Source organism: Vigna radiata, chromosome 5, assembly GCF_000741045.1.
Source record: "Vigna radiata var. radiata cultivar VC1973A chromosome 5, Vradiata_ver6, whole genome shotgun sequence".
NCBI lineage: Eukaryota > Viridiplantae > Streptophyta > Magnoliopsida > Fabales > Fabaceae > Vigna > Vigna radiata.
This window is the reverse complement of record NC_028355.1, coordinates 26,581,412-26,607,870: the sequence shown is the minus strand read 5'-3', so window position 1 is coordinate 26,607,870 and position 26,459 is coordinate 26,581,412. Positions and strand designations below refer to the sequence as shown.

Sequence of the window (26,459 nt, the reverse complement as noted above, 5' to 3'; positions counted from 1 at the left end):
AACCAATACAACCCGTTGTGGTTAAATTTGTTATGGTGTTCCGTATTGTTTAGTCTTAGCATGTTGTTGTAGTTCAGTCTAATTAATAACATTTGTGATATGAAAAAATTCTTCATTTATTAATAAACTAGTTGTTTCTAACGATAGTGAGCCAGTGAAGTCTGATTTCTTAATTGATATGTCGTCTCTAAAGAATGTCACTCTCATTGTAAATATTTTACAAGGATCACAACTTGATTCACATTACAATAACTTTAGGATAATTCCTAATTCTTTGTCATTTAATGAAGCTCGTCTTAAGGATGAATCCAATTTAGCTTTTAAATGGATGATATTAATTCACGAGGAGAAATATTCATTCTGAAACAAGTTATGAGCTAGTTTAAATTATTAGAAAACCTTAATAGGAATAAACCATTAAAAAAGTTAAATATTAAATCCTCCAAAACAAAGACTTCTATTAAGCACTAATAAGTTTTAATAGATTGTTGTTGTCATGATCAATGGTGATAAGTTGTTTTTATTTATGATACTACTAATGCATGCATGACATGTGGATTCTAAAGTTTCTTTTATTTTTTGTGGTGAAAATTATTTTATCTTGGTTTTTGTTAATAAGAAACAGCATAAGCAGTTTCCATGCCTTTATTTAAAATATTTTTCATAATAAATCTTATTTGTCTATATTTAAAATAATAAATCTTATTTATTTTTCATAATAAATCTTATTTGTTCTATTTTTTTATATTTCTAATAAATTTTTCATGTGATAATCATTGTTGAACTTTATCAACATATATCAAAGTTGGATAATACTTAATATAAAGTTATTTAGATATGTTATAATAATAATAATGTCAACAAACATGCTTAAAAGTAAAATAATAATTTAAAATATTAACACAATTTTATATATCATACATCATATACATGTCAATGCAAAAAATATTTCTTGTGACAGCTATAAAATTGTTTCAAAGATTGATAAATGCTATGATAAAAATTGAACTCTTACGATGAACTTTATTTTATAAATTTCTATAGTAGTTAAATAAGACAAAATGTAAAAAAGATAAAAAGAATGCCTAAAGAAAAGTCGTTAAAAAACAATTCTATTATTAATTGTCATAAATTATAAACACACATACCTATCATACCTATCATACCATTAACTGCATATTTAAAATATATAATTATCTGTCAATCATTCTATAGCATATAGCATATAGGTCTAAGATGAAAACTTTTAACCTTTTTATATTGAGTATCTACACGTTCATCATATTATTTAGAGCTAGTTTTTTTTTATTATTATTCTTTTTTCCATAAAATATGTTATTTAAAAATTCATATATTTTCAACAGTTAATTAATAAACATCGAAAATATAATATAATATATATATATATATATATTCTCTTTGATGAAATTGTGTGTGAACATGTTATTTTCCATTTACAGTAGGTACATTCCTGAGCTAGACTTTCTTCCTCCCAATTTTGTTAGAATAAGTTAAAAGTAAAGTCCCTAATATTAGGCGTTACACAATAGCACAAGCAGAAGTGCAGAAGAACCAAACTGTCCGGTTTATGATTTGAATTTGATTTGATTAATGTTAGATTGTAGGAGATGTGAATGCTAAAGTTGATTTTTCTTCACGGATAATATGGACACAACAACCACGCCAGGCCCATCTGAAAGCGACCCCTTAAGCGATCCAAGCCACCAAACAGATCCTTCCTGGGGCCCACACAGCTCACAAGCTCTCCAACAAAGAAAAATCCCAAAACGACACTGCCAAATCATAAAACGCAAAATCTAGAGGGAGAACACGTAGCCAATCAAATTTTAGTATTTGATAGAGCCATTACTGACCACTACTTCAGATACGTTTTCACACACACGTGTCGCACGCATGAGACCCACCCTCCAATTGTTAACCAATCGCCTACCCACGTGACGTCACGTGCAATCGACCCCATACCATACCATACCATACCATTTCTCTACATCTTACTCTGTTTCTTCTACTTTCTCGAAACTCCGTTACTGCTTTGCTTTGGTGAAGGTCTGTGCTTCTTCTTGGTCTCCTTCGGCTTTTTTCTTTACTTGTTGCATGCTTGTTTGTTCCTCTGTTGATCGGTGAAGTGTGAATCGACGCCATTTCGTTCTCAACTTGGTTTGATGGAGTGCGTTTCTCTGTGATCTCAAGGGGAATCCGGCGATGATTGTGTTAATGCGGTGCCTGATGCTTGATTCTGGTTTCGGTTTTGCGGTTTTGTTTCCTCGAATTATATGAAATGTTTGATTGGAACGACGAAGAGGTGTGTACATTTTTTCAACATTTTACTTTTCTTTTGGAATTTTTTAGTTTAATTTTTTTGTTAGTATGTGATCCATTTTCTAGTGTAGTTTTGTTGGAATTAGTAAACCTGCTTAGTTTCAGTGCGCGGTGGTTTGAATATTGAATATTACTGGATTGAGGTGAGGGATGTTGTTTCTGTAGCTGTAAAATTACTTTTCTCTTTTGGTTACATGCTTATGTCGTGCAAATATTGGGATGTCGTCGAGGCCTAACCCTTGGCTAGAGATAGGTAGAGAGAGACAAATATTGCTTAATTGTTTAGATGGCCATAGCGTTCTTTACACTAGTGACTTGGGTGATGAAAACATCGTGATATGGTCAAATTCAAGAGACGGCCTGTTAGCCCTCTGTAGGAAGAAGCCTTGGAAACTAAGTCACCATCATGACCATCTAATTTGAGATTGGATCTAGGGGAGTGGAAGATGGCATGTCACTAAAAGGCCACTGTCATTGTAATCAGGGCACTAAGGCACTTGGCATAGTCATGAGAGCTGCTATTGTAAAAGTCTCAACCCAATCTCACTGATTATGATCCTTCGTATACTGGGGAAAAATGCTTTGACGAGTCCTGGTCTGGTGGAGTCCAAGCCAAGCGAAAGGACCAGATCATTCTCTAAACCGTTGAATGAAATTTTACTTCAGCAGCTGAGATCCACAGATCCGCCAGATTCTTTCCTCAGGTCCTGAACGACAGAATCCTGAGCAAAGGTCGGTGGCTGGTTGAAGAAGAATGAGAGAAGTAAACATTAAGAGAAAGAGATTCTTTGGTTGTTGAACCTTGGAGCCACCGTCCATTGCCAACAGTTGATAAAAAGTTGTGAAGAGAAAATTGATGAACAATTTATTTTCTCAGGAAAGGGAATTTTGAGCATAAAGCATGAAAAGAGAAGGGTAGAGAATAGAGATCTCAGTTGGCAGGATGCGGTGGATGAGTAGACGGATTAGTGATGGAAGTTTCAAGTATCGTCAAAGGTAATATGAGGTCTGGCAGTGCATCAAGAACTGTGTGATGCACAAGTAGTGAGTGGTTCCTAAGTCAACAGTAAATAGATAATAATTGTGCTTTGGCTGGTTGAACCCATTGGCGAGTAAGATGGATGATTTTTCACAAAAGCAGTGCTGTGAAACTTCCCTTAAGCTATAATGACTTCTTCAACTTGTAAACAAGATTTTTATTGTAAGTAGAACATCCTAATGGTAAATGGCTGTAGAAATAATTCTCCATTCAAGAAAGCATGGTTGACCTCTTACCCTAAAAGGTGCCACTGTTTGGCCACTGCAACCGCCAACAAAACTTGAACAGAAGTGAGATTTGCAACCGGTGAAAATGTGTCTGAAATCAATTCCAGCTTGTTGTGTGTATCTGTCCACCACCAAAGAGGACTTGTATTGGTCATTGTTACTGTGTGGTTTATATTTCAGCTTATATATCCAATGACATCCAATGCAATTTTCGTTGGGATGAAGTGGTGCTATGGACCAAGTTTACACTCTAAATCCTGTAATTATTCCTTCATAGCTCTTTCCCATTCTGGACATATTACTGCCTGGTGGCAATAGGTGAATTAATAGGTAGTGGAAATTTGGCAGTTTCTGTTAATTGGGGAAAGTTTAGCATAGACGAGGCAGTTTTGGTTAGGATAAGAGATGTTGTTTGAATGGGTAAGATAGGAATAATCTTTTGGGCAGGCTGGGGTTTTGGTTGGTCAAATTGAAGCTGGATTTTAAGTATGCTGTGCAGGCGATTAATTATAGGATCAGGTCTCAGGCCACAATAAAATTCAGTGGTTAAACCAAATCACCATCACTTATTGAATGATGTTGTTCTGTACTTCAACCTAAAGTTCCTATCTCTTTTGGGGGAGAATGTGTCTCTCCAGCTGCTTATATCATCAACTGACTTCCTTCTCTAGTCTTAAAACAACAGTTACTCTTTGAGATTTTGTATCACAAATTATTTTAGTGTGGGTCGATGAGAGCTTTTGGTTTCCTATGCTATGGAGCCACCTTAAAATCACAGTGAGACAAGTTCACTCCTCAGGCATCACCTATAGTCTTGATTTTCTATCCACTTCTTTACAAGGCTTTATAAGCTGTAATACCATATCAGAACAGTAGCTCAACGGAGGATGAAGAGAACAGTTATAGAGAGAAAGAATTATGAGCAGTTATGGGTGGTTACAAACTAGTGTAACCTCCAAAAATTACAAAATAAAGAGAAATAAAAAACAGAAAAAGTGAGAAAACTGTATTACAAAATAAGAAAATCAAACAACAAACATATGACATTAATAAATACAACCAAGGTATGTAGATAGGCCTGTCAAAATGTTGAGGTATTATATAGGTCATCATTATGTTGATTCACATGTTACATGTGGCTAGAAAGTGGAAATGATGGATGGTGAATAAATGACTCTACACAGTTGGGTATGCATCTTCTCCTTTGTCTGGGCAATTAGCTATGGGTACAAAACTAGTGATACTAATAAGGTGAGATTTATACCCTGGACCACTACCACTAATCCATAATATGATGTTAGCCCAAGTAGACTAGTTTGAACCATCCAATTTCTCAATGGAAGGACAGAAGTTTTTAAAAAATAGTAGTGTCTACCATAGATGAGGTAGAAGAGCCAGCGGAGGCCAACCCAAGAAAAGAAGTCTGAACCAAAAAAGACAATCATTGTACTTGATACATGTGACACAATCAAACCAATTAGAAGGAGGCAAAACATAAAGCTTTGTACACTGCCTCATTGGCATGACTAGCTAAAAGTTATAACAGGGGAGTAGTGAACTGATCTGACGATCACTCTAATATCCATTAATCACAACCATATTACAATTTTCGACCTGATAATACCAAATTAGTTGGGTGTTTCACCGAAATACACAATTAAATTGGGGATATCCTTCATCGGTTGAAATGTTGAATGTAGTTGGTAGTGAAGTTTTTGGAAATTTTGTTATGTCTTTTTCACTTGCTTTGCACATTACTATTCTTCCTGGTGTCTATTTATGTTACTACTGTCAACATCTAGAGTGTACTTCTGTTAATGGTATTTTCAAACTAATCAATAATAATGTTTAATGATGGATTGTTTTCAGCTAGCTAACATAATATGGGGTGAAGGAGGTGAGAGTGATGATCATATTGTGCCTTATCCAGAGATAAACGAAGATGTTAGCAACAACAAAGAATTCAATCAGGAAGCTTCTACGACTAAGCTCACGGAGTTGAAAAGACCAGAGGCTAAAACTGATTTTTATGAAAGAAAGCTTGGAAGCAGTTCCAACCTCGATAATAGTGTAGAATTACCTGTCTCAGGATATGGAACACATGCCTGGCCTGACTTGTCTTTGTCCAGTTCAGCTAAAATTGATCAGGGATCCCTTGGTACTGAAGTATCCAAAAATTTAAGAGAACTTGGCAAATTCAGTTCAAGAATTGGTAAAATTGCTATTTACTGGAATTCTGACCAGAAACCTGTGAATTCATTTTTGTGTTTATGTAGGCCCTTATCTGTTGATGTTTTTTCTGCTTGTCTCACAAAATAATAAACATGCAAGATATGTAGTTATACTTGGCCATTTCTAATTGTACTAAGGCTTGACAGGAGAATCTAAACAGCATGAAAAGGATGCTGAAATTTTCCAAAGTGCTAATGAAGGTAAAGAGCAAGGTGATTTTGTTGATTATGAATGGGCCAACATAGGAAGTTTTGATGACCTTGATCGAATTTTTAGGTAAAGTAAATTATCTCTGTTGCATTATATAATACATGTGTCTTATAGCACTTTGCCACCAGTGTATTTAATATCATTTCATTCTTTTTACTTAATTACTGAAGCCTAAAATGGTCTAAACTTTTCTCTCACCTGTCATCCAATTTATGAGAACTGTGGTAGTATTCATCACTTTTCATTACTGCTCTCACTTTGCTCAATCATAGTTTTAGCTCCTTCTATCAAACATGAATGGAAAATTTTGAAGGTTCAGCAATAAAGTATATCAATAAAAGTGAAAAAAGGGGATTACATTATGAGTTTTTTTTATAACAACTTTACACTTTAAACTAGGATGACTTCATTTTGCCAAAGTTTCAATTTAGAATGGTGCACGTGATGTATTACATCGGAAAGAAGTTTCGGAGTTTTGATTAACAGTAAATATTTTTAGACATACATCTATTCTTACAGTTATTAGACATTTATTTGACAGTGACATCTATCTGACTGAGTATTCTCACAACTGATGATTTTGCAGCAATGATGATCCTATATTCGGTCATGTAAGTCTTGATAATTCTAATGACCTTTGGTCCTCCAAAGATGTGACCAACGATCCAGCACCTTTACCATTGGATACACCAAGTTCGTCTGGTGCTTTGAGGAACGGAACTGATCCTTTGGAAATCAAAGAAGAGTATGTTCAATGTAATGGTGACAAATCGTTGGACCTCAGCTATGAGAAGATTGGGATTCCTGCATCCCAAGTTTTACAAAATTCATGCACAATCACAGGTAATGCGGGAAATGATGGAGTTAGAAGCAAGCCTACTGAAAAGGAACGGCAGGTATGCCAATTTTCACAATGATCTAATCTTTTTATTATTTATCCTTTTGCAAAGTGGACTAAATGAATAATTGTTTCCCTTTTCTCTTTTAGACAACATGTTCAATAGCTGTTTATTGTAATATATGTTGGTGTTTGAGGAAAATGGAAAAACTTGGACCCTTGGGACAATTTATGAAAGAAATAGTAGCTGGATTAAGTTTACAGGGAAACCTTTGCAGGGAGCAAGTCCTTTATGTTGGATGCATTTGCAACGGACAATCTTGTTTTTCTTTTACACAAATGAATATGCAACTAAGGGGAAGCTTCTTTATCAATAGGTTTCTCCATTTGTTTGCCTATGGCAACTCATGGTTAGACTATGTAAATCTGATCATCGTTCTGCTATAAAACCAAGGTACATCATATACAACAGACGGGTTGTTGTGAAGCTAAAGAGTAGGAGTTAAAAACAGAAAAGAATCCCTGAACATTAACTAAACTATATCTTATAAAAAGGAAGCAATATTCTCTATCAATAATTAACCACTCCTTTATTATTGGCATTAAACCAAATCAAACAGTCCCCCTCAATCTGATGAATAGACGTCAATCATTCCCAGCCTGCAAATATTTGAATCAAATTCTAACTTTAGTAATGACTTTGTAAACATCTTAGCTTCATGTCACTTGGTTGGCACATAGTGTTGGTTGAAAGTTCTTATAGGTCTTGGAAGGTTTATGTCAGAAAAAATAAATAGGGCAGTTAGTAAGTAGGTTGGGGGAGTTAGGAGGAGTTTCATAGGAGGAGTTTCATAGCAGTTAGGGGTAGTTTTTCTTTGGTTGTTGACAGTTTCCTATGTTAGTTAGTTTTGTTTGTCTTTTAAGTGGGTGGGTGAGTATTTTGGTGGTTGTTAAATATTTTATTTCTGAACAGGGATTGTCCTATGTAGAAGGGAATGTTTTCCTTTGGATGTTGTTGAATGTTTTCTGTATTTTTCATTCAATAAACTGCTGCCTCACAGTGAGGTTTCTTGTCTCTGTTTGTGATTGTTTATTTTGAGATAGAATTTAGGTTTCTTGTCACCAAGAAACCTAAAAAGTTCCCAGTTCAATTTGACTTTATGTAGTTTAGGTCAATCCTCTCATGCTTCATTCTATCACACTGAATAGGACTGATAGTTGATTTGCTATCAATGTAGAACTTACAGGAGCTTCAAGTGGAATAAATTGATCTTGTAGTAACCTATATATTGAAATAAGCTCATAGACATTGCTAGGAACCAACAATTGAAGAAAGAGAAAATTTATTGAATAGCTTGAAAAGAGCAAGAAATAAGACACTCCTCCAAGGGTTTCGCTTTCATACAACACCAATTCTCAAATTACACTAACAAAAAAAAATGATAATCATGTATTTTGTTCTTGTTTTGTTTTTTGCTCAGCAATGTTGATAATCATGTGTAATTTGTGTTAATAAGGTATGTCCACCGGAGGTACTAGAGTAGTGATAGTGACCATGTTGGTGTTGGAATGGATAGTGATAGTGACCATGTTGTTGTTGCAATGGACAACTGCTAGTTGTAAATGAAAAGGAATGATACATGGGCAAATGACGCATAGTTCATTTATATTATTGATTTCATCCCTAAGTGCACCATACCAACATTCCTTGTTTGATATCTCTAGTCCTGTCACTTGTGAACTACTTTGGTTGTTTGATTTCTATACCTTCTCATTTTGAAAGTTTAAAGTTAAGCTCCAACCATTTTGGCAATATATGGTTTTGTTATATCCAAAAACAACTTACATTGTTTAGGAGTTTATATAGTAGGGGATATTTGTCTTGGTTTCTAGGTTGAGGAAATTTGAAATATGCAACTTCTTTAGAAAGCATTGGTTCTCTGATGGATATCTTTTTTGTTTAAACATTTTTGTGCTTAGAATTGCGCTTATATTGTGTCCTTTGATGTATTTTTATTCTGATTAGATGTGTATGTCTATCATACATGGCTGAATCTCCTTGGCATAATTATGTGTTACAGCTCTAGCAGAAGATTTATACCTGTTTCCTTCTCAAGGTCAAGTAAGTACCTGATCTCTTTCATTTCATATATATGCAGGTTTTTAGGCAAAAGAATCTTTTGAAAACTCGGAAAAAATCACAGGTAAAACAGGAGGAGAATAACTTGCAAGATTTTTATGGTAATTGGTCTCCTTCAGCAGCACCGGCAAGACAATTTGAGAATGAATTATCACCATCTGTCATACAATCTTCTCCCTCTCCAATTCTTGGTCAACAAAAGCAGATCCAAGGAGCTGAAACCTTATTTCAGAATATTGTAAATCCATATGTGGCTTCTTCTGTGTATGAGAACCTTACTGGTACATATCCTGCTATGCCAATGCTGTCACAGACTTCATCAGGTGATCTTAGGCAGCAGCCTGTGCTTTCTGGGTACAAAGTGTCTCCTGGTACAGTGAATTCTGTGAAAAATACTGTGGACTCAGTCAAACCTCAAATCATGACTCCTCAGGAGAAAATTGAAAAATTGAGGAGGCGGCAGCAAATGCAGGCAATGATTGCTATTCAGAAACAACGGCAACAATTGGGCCATCAAGTCCCTAGTAATAGCAAATCAAGCACCCAGAAATGCCCTCCAAAAATCCCAAGTCATCTCAGTGACGACGGGACTGATGAAGATCTAAGAATTCTTCCTGCTCCAGATCCACCTATTGAACAAGATGATTCTAATACAATGTCAGTGGCCGTTGGAAATGATTTTGTTGAAGACACCATATTTTATCAGCTTCAGGATATTATATCAAAGGTATGGTTGAATTGATACTAGCTAATATTAAATAATATATTGAATTGTTTCCTTGTATACTAATCTTGACATGGCTACAATGCCGAGGCAAACTTTTTCTACAGTTGGACATCAAAATAAGACTCTGCATCAGAGATAGTTTGATCCGGTTAGCACAAAGTGCAACTCAAAGGCATTATGCTAGTGATACTAACAGTACAAACAAAAGTAGCAGAGACGAACTTGAATTTGTGGCAAGAGAAGAAAGCAACAAACAAAATAGGTAGGAAAACTACCAAATGCACTACAACTTTAAAGGCCATTATTTTCTGCTTTTACAAAGAGCACTTATTATGAATTCAGTATGATTACATCATCATTAACATCAAAAGCAGAATAGGAGGAAAATGCCATAGGTTTATGTGAAAATTTCTGGTGCTACTGAGTTGTGTTTTTCCTTTTACCTCACTAATGGACAAATGGGCAAATTTAAACAGAAAATGTTGGGAGTACATTATTTGTAAATTATCTGGTGCTTGAGTTTCTTGCTATTATATTCTTGGAAGTTCAAATCTTCCTCTACTTGGGGTACTTATTCATTCATGCGTAGGAGTTGTTTCACTCTTATAGGGCACTCGGTAGCTACAGAAAGATCCAAGACAGGTTCTTGAATGATTTTATTTTGAACACAACTGCTCTGCCAATGTGGCAGGAATACAAACAAGATGTCTCCCTTCTGAGAGGACCTTAACTCTCCCAAATTATTTTCCTCCTGAACTGCAAAAACTAACTAACAACATCCTAAACACAAACTATATATAATAGTCTGTTTTACAAGGTTACACTGTAGGAGGTTATAATTGCCTCCTTTATTTATTCTCCCTCTTGAACTGCTCTTTTCAAAAGCTTCTGTTCAGTCAAAAATTTCAAACTTTTCTGATCTATTATAATCATGAAATGAGCCCCCAGCAAATAGTGCTTCCATTTATGCATTTCCTGTACAACAATCATTAATTCCCTTTCATAGACCGATTTGTTTTGGGCTACGTTTGACAAAGCTTGACTCCAAAAAGCTAAGGCCTACCTTCTTGAAGGAGGACTGCACCTAATCCCTTGCTTGAGGCATCAGTCTCAACCGCGAAAAGCTTAGAAAAATCTGGAATAGCCAAGGTGGGTAAATGTGATACTGCTTCCTTTAAGATAGTGAAAGCTTGTTGAGCCTCCTCATTCCACTGAAATGCATCCTTCCTCAATAATTGTGTCAAAGGTTTGGCTATTTTTCAATAATCTTGCACAAACCGCTTATAATAACCAGTGAGGCCCAAAAATCCACGTAATGCAGTGACATTTTTTGGGGTTGGTCAATTCCAAATGGCTTCTATCTTCTTAGGGTCAGCAGACACCTCTGCACCAGAAATTGCTTACCCCAAATATTCGATGTTATCTTGGCAAAAGCTACATTTTTTTTTTGTTAACTTTCAAGTGATGCTCACTCAGCTGCTGTAAAACTTGGGCTAAATGCTGAAGATGCAGCTCTAATGACGAACTGTAGATAAAAATGTCATCAAAGAATACTAAAACAAATTTCCTTAGAAAAGGTCTTAGAACATCATTCATTAAGGACTCAAAAGTAGCTAGAGCATTTGTCAGCCCGAAAGGCATGACAAGGAACTCAGTGGCCTTCATGAGTCCTAAAAGTTGTTTTCTCAATACCCCCTTCCTTCATTATATTCTAGTGGTAGCCAGATTTAAGGTCCAACCTAGAGAAAATGGTTGCACCAGCTAACTCATCTAATAACTCCTCAATAACTGTAAATGGAAATTTATTGGGGATTGTCAACTTGTTTAGGGTCCTATAGTCCACCAAAATCTCCACAAACCATCCTTTTTCCTTACTAAATTTACAGGACTTGAATATGGCTTGATGCTTGGATGAATGATGCCAGCTTTCAACATCTCAGCAATCAATTACTCTATTTCATTTTTTCTACTGGTGAGAATATTTGTAAGGCCTCAAATTAGGAATTGAAGCTCCTTCCAAAAGATGAATGGCATGATTTTGGTGCGTCTTTGGAGGTAGTCGTTCTAAACTCTGGAAAATCTCCTTGTAGGAATCTAACAACTGATTCACTTCAATTGGTACTACAGCTGACCCTTCTGCAGTATTCCCATTAATTGCCTCAACCAAATAACCCATGTCTCCTTTCTGCAATTCTGTGATCAATCTTTTGAAAGAAGTAGTAGTGGTAGACAGAGTTGGATCTCCTACAACTGTGACTGATTGTCACCTCCACCAATAGTGAGCTTTAATTTGCTAAATTCAGCCTTAACCTCTCCCAGACTAGTTACTACATATGCCCCTCCTATATCAAAGATGAAGAAATTTTGACAAATTTTCAATCCTTGAATTTCGAACATCAAATTTGTGCATTTCCCTTGGCTTTTAGCTTCCTCCTATCACCTACTTCCACCACATACGTAGGAGTATCTACATGTGTCAGCCCACATCTTTTCACCAAATCTTTAGAGAGAAAATTATTGGAAGCCCTGCAAGCTATCATCACAATTACTTGTTCCTCACCAATGCATCCCCAAACCTTCAATGATTTCTTGGTGGTCATACCAGCCAAGGTGAACATAGACAGTTGCATTGATTTCCCTTCTTTAATTTCCCCATCTGTCACTTCTTCCAACCACCCCTCCTGCTCTTCTGCTGTTGCTTCGGTAATGAAAAGCATGTGAAATTGTTTGTTGCGGAAAATGTGATTTGAGTTATACTTCTCATCACATCTAAAACATAATCCTTTTTCAATTTTGTCTTGCATTTCTTCATCATTCAATCTTTGAAAGGTTCTTCCCACTTAATTGTTTATTCCTCCCACTTCATTTTTCCCCTTTTCCATAGCAGCCATTTGAGAATTTCCGTCTCTCGCAAAACTCCTAGTCATCCAATTGGATTTGGATACTGTCATAGCCTTATTTTCTATTGAACTGTTTCCTTTGGATAAAACTTTAATTTTATCTTCAGCCATTTGGGTTGTCATCATCAGGTCAGCCAAATTTGAAGGTTTATACAACTTGAATTCTGCTTTGATCTCATCCTTTAACCCATTCAAGAATATCCCAATGAGATAATCTTGATCCATTGCTTTTAACAAATCTGCATATGCCAGCAACATAATCTTCTACATTTACTGTTTGCTTTAATGCCAGCAACACTTCGAAGGGATTTCTCAACATATTTGGCTGGAAACATTGCACCACTACTATCTTGAAAGATTCCCAAGTGCGAGATGGGTTGCAAGTTTCCAACCATTGATAGTTCAAAGCTTTTCCTTCCAAACCCACCATCACTGCTTGCATTCTTTCAATTTCAGAGGCTTCTTGCAAACGGAAATATTTTTCCAATCTATTAGTCCAACCAAACGCATCTTCCCCTACAAAGATTGGAATATCTAGTTTATGCCATCTTGAACCTCCCAGCAGTTTTCAATCTTTCTCATTTTCTCCTGACTTATGGGCTGAAAATGCGTTCTGATTTGACCCAGATGTTTCAGTGCATGTTATCTTTCCCACCACCTGACAACCCAATGATCAAATTCTCCATCCTCCGCAAACATTCATTTTGCTCCTTTTCTGATCTTTCTCTATCACGCACCGATTCTTGAAACAAGCATTTCAAGGCCTCTAATCTTGAATCCATTCTGGTTGACCATAAGCATCCTACACTGCTATCACAGGGCCAAGAAAGGAGCACTGAATACCAATTGATAGGGCTCTCAGTAGCTACAGAAAGATCAAAGACAGGTTCTTGAATGATTTTATTATGAACACAACTGTTTTGCCAATGTGGCAAAAATACAACCAACATGTCTCAGAACAAACAAGTCTACCTAGAGGACCTTAACTCTCCCAAACCTTTTTCCTCCTAAACTCCAAAAACTGACTAAAAGCCTAAACACAGACTATATATAATATAGTCTGTTGTACAAGGTTACAACTGTGGAGGTTATAACTGCCTCCTTTATTTATTTCTCCTAGTATAGACTTTACCACTGAACCTATCACACTCGTGTCTAGGAAGTCTGCCACTTTTACTCATAAATAGTAGCTAAATAGGTTAGACCAAGTAAACATCAATTCATGGAGTAGGGCTTCATTTTATAGTTTACCTTATTTGATATTTCAGTATTATCTCCAAACTCCAGTATAACTATAAGCATGTTTATCTTGTAAAAAAACAACAATGAATTTAGAACCGTCATTGTTTTTACTGTATCAACCATGATCTCAAGTAGGTTGATTGCGCTTTAAAGATGCTATGTATCATCAGCTTGATTTAACTCTAAAGTTGCTATGTTGCTAACTATCTTTACTGTATGAATTTACTGTATCAGCCATGATCTCAAGTAGGTTGATTGCACAAGTTGCTATGTATCATCAGCTTGATTTAACATTAAAGCTGCTATGTTGCTAACTATTTTTACTGTATGAACCATGTTGGTATTACAGATATGCCAGGATGCCAGATGTTGAAACAGAAACGAATCCCATTGATAGAACCGTAGCCCATTTACTTTTTCATAGTCCTGTGGAGCTAACCCAGAACTATTCTGACAACCTTGAGTCACCTGTTTCTACTAAGGTGCAATGCGAAAGCAAAGCAGCTAACCTGGTGAACTTTCCCATGAGTTGCTTACCAGACGAGGACTCGAAAAACAATCAACAACTTTCTCACCTTGGGCTGAAGAATTCTTGGTTTGATACCCAGTCTATGGATCAAATTAGAAACAGTCCCTGCGTAGACACTTCTGAGAATGCATCCAACACGCAGGAACTTGAAGCCTCTCAATGAAGAAGAAAGAGGGCTCTCCAGATATTTGAAGGTAAACCCTTCCTTATTTCTTTCAATTATATATGTATTTACTGGTAATTCAAATGTTTTATTTTATTGTCAGCCACTCAGATCATAAGCAAGCACAGTTATCGCTGTAGAATCCTGGGAACCAGTTTCATGGTTGTTATATTATTATCGTTTCTTCTGTTTCAAACATGACGTACTGTGTATATCAGTATCTGACCATACTTAAGGTCGCGAGTGCTATGTTGTATCGTTCATAACTGCAACAAAAATGCCTCGCACTCAGATGTCAAATTTAAGTCTTTGACTGACTGACTTAGACCAGACTTTAAAGTTTATGTCATATTTCTGTAAGTTCTGTCACTATTTGAGATTGAGCCATAAACTTACGATTTTTAATATGAATTTAACTTTTTCACCGTTTCTGTCAAAATACTAAGAGAGAGATATCAAGCCATAATATTTCTGTTCATTTTAATTGAATTTTCAGGTTGACTGGCATTCTTATATGGGACAGTTTACTCGGTTAGTCTCCCCAATTCCCATTGATTGTATTTCAAGTCGATGCTTATATTTTGCCATGCTTTTTGAAGGTAAAGTAGATTGTTAGTGGCATTTTGATAGTGCACTCAATACGTGCTGTAAACTATTTTTGTCCTTGACTGCAGCTTGAGTGCATGATATAAGCTAAAAAAATCATCTATTTAATTCTCATATTTTTTGAAAGTTGTTACCGCGTTTTATGTTGTCTGACGTTGAAGACTGTCCAGGTTCTTAATATGAAAGAAATAGATTATGGGGAGATAATGGCCGATGAGGACACATGGTTAGGATTGAGCAACCAAGCTATAACCTTCCACTCAGGGTTGCTTCGGCATGTTTCCTTTTATTTAAAACTCTTATTCTTTTTTCTATATAGAATACGGAAAAAGATTAATAATAAATACGTGAGATATATCAAGGTAGGGATTCCTTCCTGCACCTCTCCTTTTTTCCTCCCAGCACCCCATAAAACTCTTAATCCCAAAATACCCCTCAATCCCTCAACCCCTCACCCCAATCTTCCTCAGCCCTTCACCCCCTCATCCTTTACAAGTGAATAATGCAAAAACATGGAAGTGGGACCCAATTTGGAAAGCTAGTTATGCAAACGAAACCTTTTAGGCTGTGTTTGCTTTAGAAGATGGATTTAGGGAGAGTAAGTGGATAGATTTGAAGGAATTTTAGGGTAAATTGATTGTTGTTTTTTTGAATGGATATGGAAATAAAGTTTGTGAAAATTAATCTTAGATTTGATCAATGTGACAAAAAATAATTTAATTAGTAGAAAATAAAGATTACTAAAATGTTCCTAGTTATTAAAGTAATGTAAAATGATAGTTGTTAATGTTATATTTATGAGTAAAGATGTTTATAAAGATGAAAAAATTAAAAACTAATTCTAAAAATATAAAAAAAAATTGTACATTAATTTTATTGTAGCTGTGAGTGGATGCAGTAATCTAGGGTAAAAGGAGTTTTGTACATTAAGTTAGATTAAATAATTTTTTTAGTGGGCTTAGACCAAATATTGAACTTATTTTACAAACATTATGTAACGGGTGTTGTTCCCTCCACCCCCACATCATGCTTCCTTCACCTCCCCAAGTTCTTTTAATTTCAATTTTATCCTTCTTTTATTTATTTATTTTTGCTGGGACGGTTACACCCTACCCATCTCTCACGGATTTTATTTTCTTCTTTCATTTCCGTTTCACTTCTTCTCTCTCGATTTTCCCCCATTTTCGTTTCACGTCTTCTCATTTCTTGTCATTTTTTTTCTTTAATTATATTATACTTAATTACTTCTTTTCCTTTTTTTCCAAGAAAACCCCAAACAAGGAAAAGGGAACAAAAAAGTTGAATGTTTGTGGTCCTGCAACTGCTTCTTCTAGGTCTTGCAATGAAAGGACTTGAGGTCGAAAATGAGCTTAACATGGGTAGTAGAAGAAAGTGGGGATGTTTGTGGTGGAGTGGTGGAGAAATGAAAAAGCACAACGAGACTAGAGGTTGCGGATGTGTAGTAGAAGAAAGTAGGGATGTTTGTGGTGAGATTTTTAGTGAGAGTTTTGGGGTTGCTGAAGTTTAAGAAGTCTATGATGCTTTGGAGTTCAAGGGCAACGTTTTGGGTGTTGTGGTGGGAGAGTTCGAGGGAGATGAGGTGAGGGGGGAGGGAAGACTGTCGAGGGAGAGTTGGGCCATGGGAACACTGTGAAAGGTGACATCCGTTGACATCGGTTTGTCCAACAAAATTTGTTGAGATTCGTTTGTCCAACAACGAATGTTAACATCTGTTTATTGAAGGGTAAAAATAGAATGAGGAGGTGCAGGGAGTATTGTGTGGTGGTGGAGAGAGTAACTCCCTTATGTAATTAGGCTTTTGTTGTTAGTTATCACTTCTTTCTCCCACGTCGTTGTTGCCTCTTCCAATTGCTGCTCTTTTTCTCCAAGGCTCAATTGCCTATTCCTTTTCTTCTTTTTTGTTAAGTGTTTTTTTTTTGTTAATGCTTCCACCACCAACCTTGGAACCAAGCACTGAAAGGTCAAGCCAAGCGGCATCCTCCACCTTCCTCACATATAATGGGGGTGTGCACCAGGAATCTTTCAACCTCCAATTTCGTCAAAGATCATGGCGCCTCCACCACGACGCTTGCAACCCAAACTTCTCCAAGGGAACCAAATACAAAATCCAATGTCCACGCCAAAGTGCCATGGAATTGAAAAGAATCGAATACACCTATTCTGAACATTGAGGAATTGAATTAAGAGAAATGGGAATCGAATACAGGCTCCTCTTTTTGGAACTGAATACGAGTTTCACGGAATCAAATACATCTCAAAAAAACTTAAGCTATTGTTCTTTGTCTTCTTCATCTTCAAACACTCATCTTCATCTTCAATCACTTTGTTCTTTATCCATGAACCTCATCTACCATACACAAGACTTATTCTTGATCCTCCTCAACTCCAACAAGCATTCCTGCAATGTCAAAACAATAAGGGTAAGTGGTCAGCTCAATGTGTTTTTAGTATTACTAATGCACTTGGAATCGATTCTTTATTGGTTAGAATCGAATATGTCAACATGGGGAATTATAGAATTACTAGAGGGCAAATGACTTTATACCCTCCGTTCCTCCAAATCTCATCACGAGTGATGGAAAACTTCTTCATCCAGTAATTTTTTGTGTGATCTCTTTTAAAATGAACAGAGATTTCATCTCAATTTGTCGCTAAAAAAGATTCTGAACAGTAAAATCTTTTTATGTAAGCACAATACTAAAGTTTAGACATAATTACCACGAGGAAGAAGTTAAATAAAAGTATTATATATGAAGATAAGTTTATACTCAAAGAAGACATTGTTGAGGAGGTCTAAAAGATATAGAAGACAAAAGGTAATTAGGAGTTTTTTGTGTGCAAAAATTAAAAAATTATAAATTATAAAATTATAAAATAATGAAATTATATAGTTATGAAATTATAAACTTATAAAATTGTAAAATTACTACAAATGGAAAAAGTTAAGTAGGAAAATCTAACAATAAACACGCAATTGAAAAAGTTTGGAATTCAATATAATTACTTAAAAGTTTTTACATTTTTACAAAACTTAAAACTTAGTTAAATCTTTTCTAAATCTATTAAAAATTCATCTTAATTAAATTTATGAAGAGAGAAAAAGTCAAAATCAAAAGGTCTAAATGAAATAACTATATATAAAAATTAAAATTAATATTCTTAAATTATAAATATTTTTAATAGTTATTAAAGTGTATTCAAGACACACTATACAAGCCATATAAGAAAATAGAAAAAATGATTTAAGAATAGTTTCTTTCAATTATTACACTTCCAGTAACTTTTAATTAGATAATTTGTACTCAATTTATAACGAAATTTATGTTTAAATAATGTATATTACTCCAATTATATCTATATCTAAATTGAAGTAATATATAATTCTTAAAATGTATACAACCTATTGTTATTTTTTCATTTTTAAATTACATAAACAAGGTAATGCATGTGTATAACTCACGGCGTTTTCTGATTAAAGAACCCATATCGTTCTATGTTTTAATTTTTTTTACCAAAATTTCATTATTATAATAATTATGAAAATGAAAAATTAATATTAAAGTTAAAATAAGTTATAAAAATAAGTGTGTACGCAAAGCACGTCATATTTTATTCATTAATTCTTATAATGTTATGTTTATACAAGAGCAGTTTAATTTTTCATGACTGTATTTATTAGTTATTGCGAGTAGTTATTTAAAAATCAACTAAATTAGTTACAATTATATAAATAAATAAAAAAACGTAAAAAAATGTAGTTTAGAGCAAACCTATATCGGGGTGCTTGATATAAAAATGAAGTTCTTTTTGAAAGTTTGAAGTTCGAATTTTTTATTACGGCTTTCTATTTCATAAAAAATACAAAAATATAACCTATTTGTAATACAAATATCACATCACTTTTATTTGGTATATAATACGATAAATATTATAAAATATCAAATTATCTTCGATTTTCAGAAGAAATTATATTAGCTCATTTTAATAAGTCATAAAAACCATGCTCATCGAATATAAAAGTTTCTTTTATCATATGTTCCCTAATAAGACCTATATGTATCCTTTGGTCGACACACTAAAGATGGGTTATAGGTATGCTTTATATTTTAAAGAAAAATCAAGATAGAAGTTGTTTTTTACTTTTAAAATAATTAGAATATGAACTTTCAAAATCTAACAGCTTCTTGATATAATTTGAAAAGTATTATTTTGAATTCTATTTTTCAAAACCCTGAAAAGCACTAAAAATTTTAGAAAAAATAATTTAATGAAAATAATTAAAAGAAAGGAACTCTGGGACGTAAACAACATTGAAAAGTAACATGTGGTGACCCAAAAAAGTTGACCTAGTTAAGAAAACATCCAAGAACATATTTTTAGTAGCCTAGATTATAAAAAAAAAAAAAAATCATTAACCTACCTTAAATTTCACATTAACTAATATCTAACATATGTGATTATAATATAATTCTTCTATATTTCTAGGACATTTAAAAATTTTCTACTAATAGGCTCCACCCTAATAAAGTTTTTGTCATCGTTGCTTACAGTTTTTAAAGAGATATAACAACATATAATTTTGTTACCTTAAACATCATAGGAAACAGATGTACTATGCAACACAACGGTAAGTCACGTGAGAATCAACCACTGGACCACTATGAGTGATTTTGACAACTTGTCCTTTCTCCAGCCCATAATAGCGAGCTATAACGTCAGTTTTTAACATGCAAGGCAGCTGAAAAACACATCCTCATTTATGCCACTACCAATTCAAAAACAGTAACTATTTTGCATGAAATTCCAAAACACATTTAGTAATGTCTATTACTCAACTCTTAAATCATGAAACAAGTTAACATAATAAATACCTAACCTAAAATAGTTAAATTACTAGTTAAAGTACATTAGCAGAGTTATAAGAATTCACTCAAATAGAAAATGCATACATATCTAATACATAATTCTAAAACTAAGGAATATGATGCTTTAATTTGTTTTTCAGCTAAAACATATCAAATTCAAATTCATAATGTATATTGTTAAAGGTAGTTTTCAAATGCAAATTTTCTCATAACTTTCTCATTAATATAGAACAGTTTAGAAACATATATTTTACCTGCTTCTCTTCCAAGTTATGCTTGGTGAGCAGTGCTTTCTTCTCCTCATCAGTTAGTATCTCATACTTTGGTTGTAAAACATGCTTTGTAATGTTGATAAGCAAATCTTCAATCTAAGACAGAAAAAAAAAAGTAAATATATCACATACCCTCATGCATCAAAATTTATATATATTCTAAACAAAGACAAGATTATCATATGAATTTAATTATTGTTCTCAAGAAAAAAAAAATGCATCATTGAACTATATATAAACACATTTTTTTACAAAAATGAGGAACGTCTCTTATTTTAAAATATTTTATGGGTTTAATTGTTTTTCTCTCCTTTTGCTATACTGATTTTTTCATTTTTGTTGATGTTTTCAATTTGTTTTAAAAAAAATTAAAAATAAATCAATGTGAGAACTTATGTCAAATTTTGATAACAAAAGTAACAATAAGGTTTAGAACAAAAAATGAGTTAATACAATCAGTTTCGTAAAATCTACAGCCACTGTATTACTAAAATATAAACAATTAAATCAGCAAGACAAAATTAAAAAAAAACATTATAATAGTTAAAAAACATTAAGCTTACTTTATATTATACATTAAAAAATTAAATAATAAATAATTAAATTATGTTCTCTTTAGTGAATGAAGCAAATGACGGTTGGATTTCAAAGTCATTCAATATTATATATATTTATATATAATAAAATTCTACACATATTATACGATTATTCAAAAGATTCTCCACTTAATTTCCATACAGAAAATTATCAATTACTAAAGTAATTTTTATAGAATGAAAATGATTTGTTACCCTGATAATCTCAACTTTGTATGCCAAGTTCATCAATTTTTTCTGTGCGAAGGAAGTGATTTTGCTCTGCACAATGATTATGAGCGATTTCAAGTTTCCACTGTCGACAATCCGGCTGCATATTTCCATGACGGTTCCCATTTTTATAGCATCGGTTCCGGCAAACGCGACCTGGACCTGCACGCCAAAACGATGAGGAAAAATACAGAGAATGGAAGATAAAAGGGCGAGGAGAGAAGAGAGAAACGTGCGTACAGTGTTGGAGGGGTTGGAGAGATGCGAAACGCAGAAACCGAGGGCTTCATGGTTTGGTTGTTGGCCGAAGCGGGAACGGAAGTCGCTGAGCGAGGAGGTGAGGTTTGCGTGCTGAACGACGTCGTAGCCTCTGTCGGCGAGCATTTCCAACACCGTTCGACGGCTCAGGAAGTAGCGACTGCTCTCAACGCTCCCGTTGTCTATCAAACTTGCGATGCATTCCATTGTCGATGCTGCAAAATGCAAATGCAAATGCAAATACAAATGAAATTATCTGTCGTTTCCGTTTCTCACTTTTCTGTTGTGAGTGAGAGAGCGAGGCAACGTATATATATTAGTGGGAGGGTAAACCAACAGGCACATGCCAATAGTGTGTGTGACTTTTTCCTTTTCCTTTATCCTTTTAATCTTACTATACCATAGTTTTCAATTTTATTTTTGTTGAAATAGTATAGTTTTAAATTTTATTAGAATTTGATTTTTGGAAAATTTAACTATTATTTGACTTTTGTATTTTATTTTCTTAACTTTTAGTTATTTAAAAATAATTGTTTGAAAAAATTGAAATTAATTATATAATATTTAATTGATTAGATAAATTAATTTTTTTTAAATGAATATATTTTAAAGAAATGTTTACAAATAGATGCAAATAAATAAATAAAATTATTAAGGAAAAGTATACATAAATAGATATAAATATTTAGAAAAATGGTTATATAAATCACCAAAACTGAAGAAAAATCAATATTTAGAAATATATATTTTAAAGAAATTTAAATCTCCAAAACTATTAAAGAAAAAAATTGTATAAAAAATGAAGATTTTGTAAAGAAAGTAATGTGTATGTAACAACTCTAATTTTGTATATAAAGGTTGAATTGCTCTGTTAGCAGGGTCCTACAAATTAAAGTAATAAATAGCATATATTAAGTGTAATTGCATAATGTGAGAACTTTTCAAATAAAATAAAGGTTTAATTGTTTTTTTTTCCAGTTTGGTTGAAATTTGTCAAATTCGCTCCCTTTTTGGAAAAATATCAATATCGTTCCCATATAGAAAAAATTTGTATCAATCAAGTCATTTCCGTTAAATACAAATTAATGGTGTTAAAAACTTAAAGTAAGTTTTGAATAATAATCACTTCATGGTCCGATCCCTGATTTTGCAGTGGATAAAGTGAGTTTTGAAAAGAATAATTTTTAACGGAGATGACTTGATTGACACAAATGTTTTCTATATGGACACGAAATTGACATTTTTCTAAAAGGAGAACAAATTTGACACACTTCAACCAAACTGGAGACAAAAGAAGCAATTAAACCTAAAATAAAGTAGTTACATAACTTAAACCAGGATAGAAAATGAGTAGTAGGATATAGAAAACATTACAAACTTCTACTATAAAATGTCTATCTCTTATTTTTTTTAATATGAGACTTTATTTGTACCTAACAGTCATGTCTAAAAACAAATTAATCAATAGAAATATTTTATGTGTATATAAATCTATATTCATCTTTTATTTTTTTTGATGTGGAATTTTGTTTGTATCTAAGAGTCATATCAAGAACAAACTTGAAGTTTGTTGATGATAGCATCAAGATTTTTATTTCGGATATAGGATTTGAAATCATAATTAAACATTCTATCTCATACTCAATTCTAAAATTGTCTCTAAAGTAATGTATGTAATGTTTATAAGTTATTGTCGCAGCACATTGAAAGCTACAAAGATATCAAAGATAATTTCAAATATCAGCGTTGCATTTCATGCAGGTTGACAAACTTCATCCATGTTTATAAGTTATTCGTAAGTTTCATTCAATAACAAATATTAACTTTAGTTATTTGTATATATTTATTCCAAATCTTAAATTATTGATATATGACAATATCAATTTTTTTTTAAAAGGTCACTAATTTTGTTCGACATTGTTCAAAAATGAAGTTAGTATGATATATGTGTTAAATTTTTAATTGTTAATTATTAAAATCTAATTATAAAACCCATGGCTGGCACGTGAAAATAGTGAAGTAACACAAACATAAGTTTATAAAAAAAGTTAAATATTGATGTAGTTATATTTTAGTTGAATTTATTTTGTTTAGTTTTAATACTTACTTTATTTAATTTAGTTATTAAAAACCTAATAATTAAACTTAAAACGAAAATAACAATTAACACAAGTCCTACCATCATCATCAACTTAAAATAAACTTTTATATATATATATATATATATATATATATATATATATATATATATATATATATATATAACAATGATGAATCAACATGTATACACAACTCAAGAGGTTCAATAATCAATATAACCCTAGTACATAGTTTACTATCCAAAATCAATTCACCTTTAGAGTTAAAACCACTATTTCTTCTTACTTCCTATGAGTCTCTAAACAAAGGTCACTTCTCGTACTCCTTCTCAAGCCTTACAGACAAAGTACACAAGTATTACTTTTGATCACTCTTCCAGAAAGCTTCTCCAACGATGTTTACCTTCGGTACAACTACGTCGAATCCAACACTCCCCACTACTCTCCTAGAGATCACAACTAAAGTTATTAGGGTCAACCCTCAAAGCCCTTCACCTTTGGTTGAGAAGCACCACTTATTGTTGCTCTCTTAGAGACCATAACTGGTGTCCTTGAGGTCAACTCTCAACACCCCCATAGGTTTAGCTCCTAAAACCCCATCACCTTTAGCAAATAGGCACTACTCCTTATTGTTCTCCCAAAGACCACAACTAGAGTCCTCAAGGTTAGCTCCTGAAGTTCCCTTAGGATCAGCTCCTAGTTTTCATCTCTAGAAAAGACACATGTTTCTCATCCAAACCATCACATCACATATGCAAGCATTAGATTCACAATAATGCATATTCCCATAAACTCATATCATTACTACATGTAATATACAATTAAAGTAACACCCAACACCAACTTAACACATAATTGTATTAATAACACTATAATACAAATATAAATTGAACAATAATGTATGATACACATATATATGTCATAAAGATAACTAAATATTATGTCTCAGATGAAATTTTATTTATTATAAACCATTGATTCTCACATAATAGTAATTGAACAATTTTGTAATTAAAATACAATCACAATTATTTTTAAAACAAATAATTTCAAACATGAAAAAACCAAAAAGCATTCGAACTTTATCTACCTAAAACATCAATGCATAAAAATGACTTTCAAATATCAATATCCAAACCAATTTCAACTTTATTCAAATAAATCGCCTTCTATTATTAAAGTCAAACTGTAAAATTGATTCTAATGTCTCCAATTTTATTTTAATATTTAACAAAATAAAATAATATTATTTATTATCTCATATATATATATATATATATATATATATATATATATATATATATATATATATAATCCAAATTAAAACAATCAATCTCTTGTTAGCTGATACCATACATCAATAACAAAATAAATTATATAATTCTGCAACTACCAACTAGGGATGACAACGGGTCAGGTCGGGTAAGAATAATGCCTATCCGCAACTCGATTCGACAAAAGAAAAAATCATTCGCTACCTGACCCGCTATCCGCATAGATATCTATTTAAAAATTATCCGCGGATATTTTAAAACCTACAGATACCCACAAATATTTTAAAAATATGTTTTTGTAAATTATTAAAATAAAATTTAAATAAAATTACAAAAAATTTATAAAATATAATATAAATTAAATTAAATATAAAGTATAATTTAATTTTAATTAAATTTAACCTTATAAAATATAAAGTAATGTTAATTTTAGTTAAATTAATTTAATAAAATATAAATTTAATTTTTATTTTTATTTTTTGTAGGTAACGAATATCTGCGGGTACAGATTATAAATATCCACACCCGACCTGTTTAGAAGCGGATATTAAAATACTCACTATCTACAATATGCCAACTATTCCTCGCGGATTTTATCTGCATACGCGAATTTTTTTACTATCCCTACTATTAACCAATTTAATTTTTAGCTCAAGCAAAACACTCAGGTACAAAACATTAATGTTCACCCAATTAGTTCTAAGCATCAATCCTTATTCCATTTACATTATTTAAAATCTAAATCCACAATTTATTTTTCTTTATTTTTTCCAACACATTATAAGCCAATAAACTCAAACACCCAAGTATCATCATAAAATATCAATTGCCAACTGATTTTTTTTTTGACACAGATAAAATAATAAAAAACGTGATTATTCATACGAAAACAAAATATTATATTATTATTTAATCTTTAAATACATGTATAATAAGAAAACAAAGTGACAATTTTCAAACTTATTAACTCTTAGAATAATTCATATGTGATATATTATCTAACCATGTAATAAAATATGCTACTCTACATTTATGTATAATAAACTAAATATACATAATTATTTACCAAATTCTATTATCTATAATTACAATTATAGTCAAGTCAATCTTAGAGTTCAAATGAGAGATGAACTCACTTCTCATGTTTTCATAACTAAGAAAATAAACATAATAAAAATATAGGTTAAATATGTTTTTCATCCTTTAAGTATCATACGATTTTGGGTTTAATTTTTATTCAAAACTTTGATTGTTTTTAGTCTTCATAGTTTTGAAACTATTACTATTAGTCCTTAAAATTGAACGGTGATAACTTTTGTTTGATGTGGCAAACGACGAGGTCACATCTTATGTCAACTTCCCTCTTCACTCTCTACCACGTTGCTTTTCTTTTTATTTGGCCCATAAGAATATGACACGTGTCAGCCCCCCTCCACCCCAAATTAGGGTGTTCCAGATTAGGAAAACTTGCCCCTCCACCTCCGGCACGATTTTGCTCTTCTATCTTACGCCGTTATGAGCCAAGAACGCGAGAAGGGAAGGATTGCTCTCTTGTAGGTGGCAAATGGAGTTTCTACTGTGTTTTTGGATTTGCAGGTCTGTTGCAGGTGATGGCGCATCTAGATGACGATGATGATGCGAGGGAGGATGTCGCGGCTTGCAAGGATTTTG

General features: G+C 33.0%; 2 protein-coding genes across 8 annotated transcripts; one reads left to right on the top strand and one right to left on the bottom strand.

Moving 5' to 3' along the window:
• Positions 1 to 1,972: 1,972 nt before the first annotated feature.
• Positions 1,973 to 15,296, top strand: LOC106761989 (protein LNK2). 4 transcript variants are annotated; one of them, XR_001375753.2, is made up of 9 exons: positions 1,974 to 2,323; positions 5,476 to 5,818; positions 5,985 to 6,114; positions 6,635 to 6,944; positions 9,046 to 9,753; positions 9,858 to 10,015; positions 14,245 to 14,618; positions 14,691 to 14,943; positions 15,084 to 15,296. XR_001375753.2 is itself a non-coding variant. In XM_014645649.2 (8 exons), exons 1-7 carry the CDS (start codon positions 2,300 to 2,302, stop codon positions 14,585 to 14,587), a joined length of 2,016 nt encoding a protein of 671 aa, XP_014501135.1. In that variant the 5' UTR covers positions 1,973 to 2,299; the 3' UTR covers positions 14,588 to 14,618; positions 14,699 to 15,018. The 4 variants fall into 4 exon arrangements, 3 of the variants coding, with proteins under 3 accessions (XP_014501135.1, XP_014501134.1, XP_014501133.1); XM_014645649.2 differs by lacking the exon at positions 15,084 to 15,296 and having other exon boundaries at positions 1,973 to 2,323; positions 14,699 to 15,018; XM_014645648.2 differs by lacking the exon at positions 14,691 to 14,943.
• A 726-nt stretch (positions 15,297 to 16,022) lies between these two features.
• On the bottom strand, positions 16,023 to 21,682 carry LOC106760544 (DNA-directed RNA polymerase V subunit 5C). Of its 4 annotated transcripts, XM_022780329.1 has the most exons (5): positions 21,398 to 21,682; positions 21,143 to 21,319; positions 20,334 to 20,447; positions 19,801 to 19,952; positions 16,023 to 17,612 (listed from the first exon to the last, which is right to left on the bottom strand). In XM_022780329.1, the coding sequence occupies exons 1-4, from the start codon at positions 21,620 to 21,622 to the stop codon at positions 19,827 to 19,829; spliced, it is 642 nt and encodes a 213-aa protein (XP_022636050.1). In that variant the 5' UTR covers positions 21,623 to 21,682; the 3' UTR covers positions 16,023 to 17,612; positions 19,801 to 19,826. The 4 variants fall into 4 exon arrangements, with proteins under 4 accessions (XP_022636050.1, XP_022636051.1, XP_014499453.1 ...); XM_022780330.1 differs by lacking the exon at positions 19,801 to 19,952; XM_014643967.2 differs by lacking the exon at positions 16,023 to 17,612 and having other exon boundaries at positions 19,393 to 19,952.
• Positions 21,683 to 26,459: the final 4,777 nt, after the last annotated feature.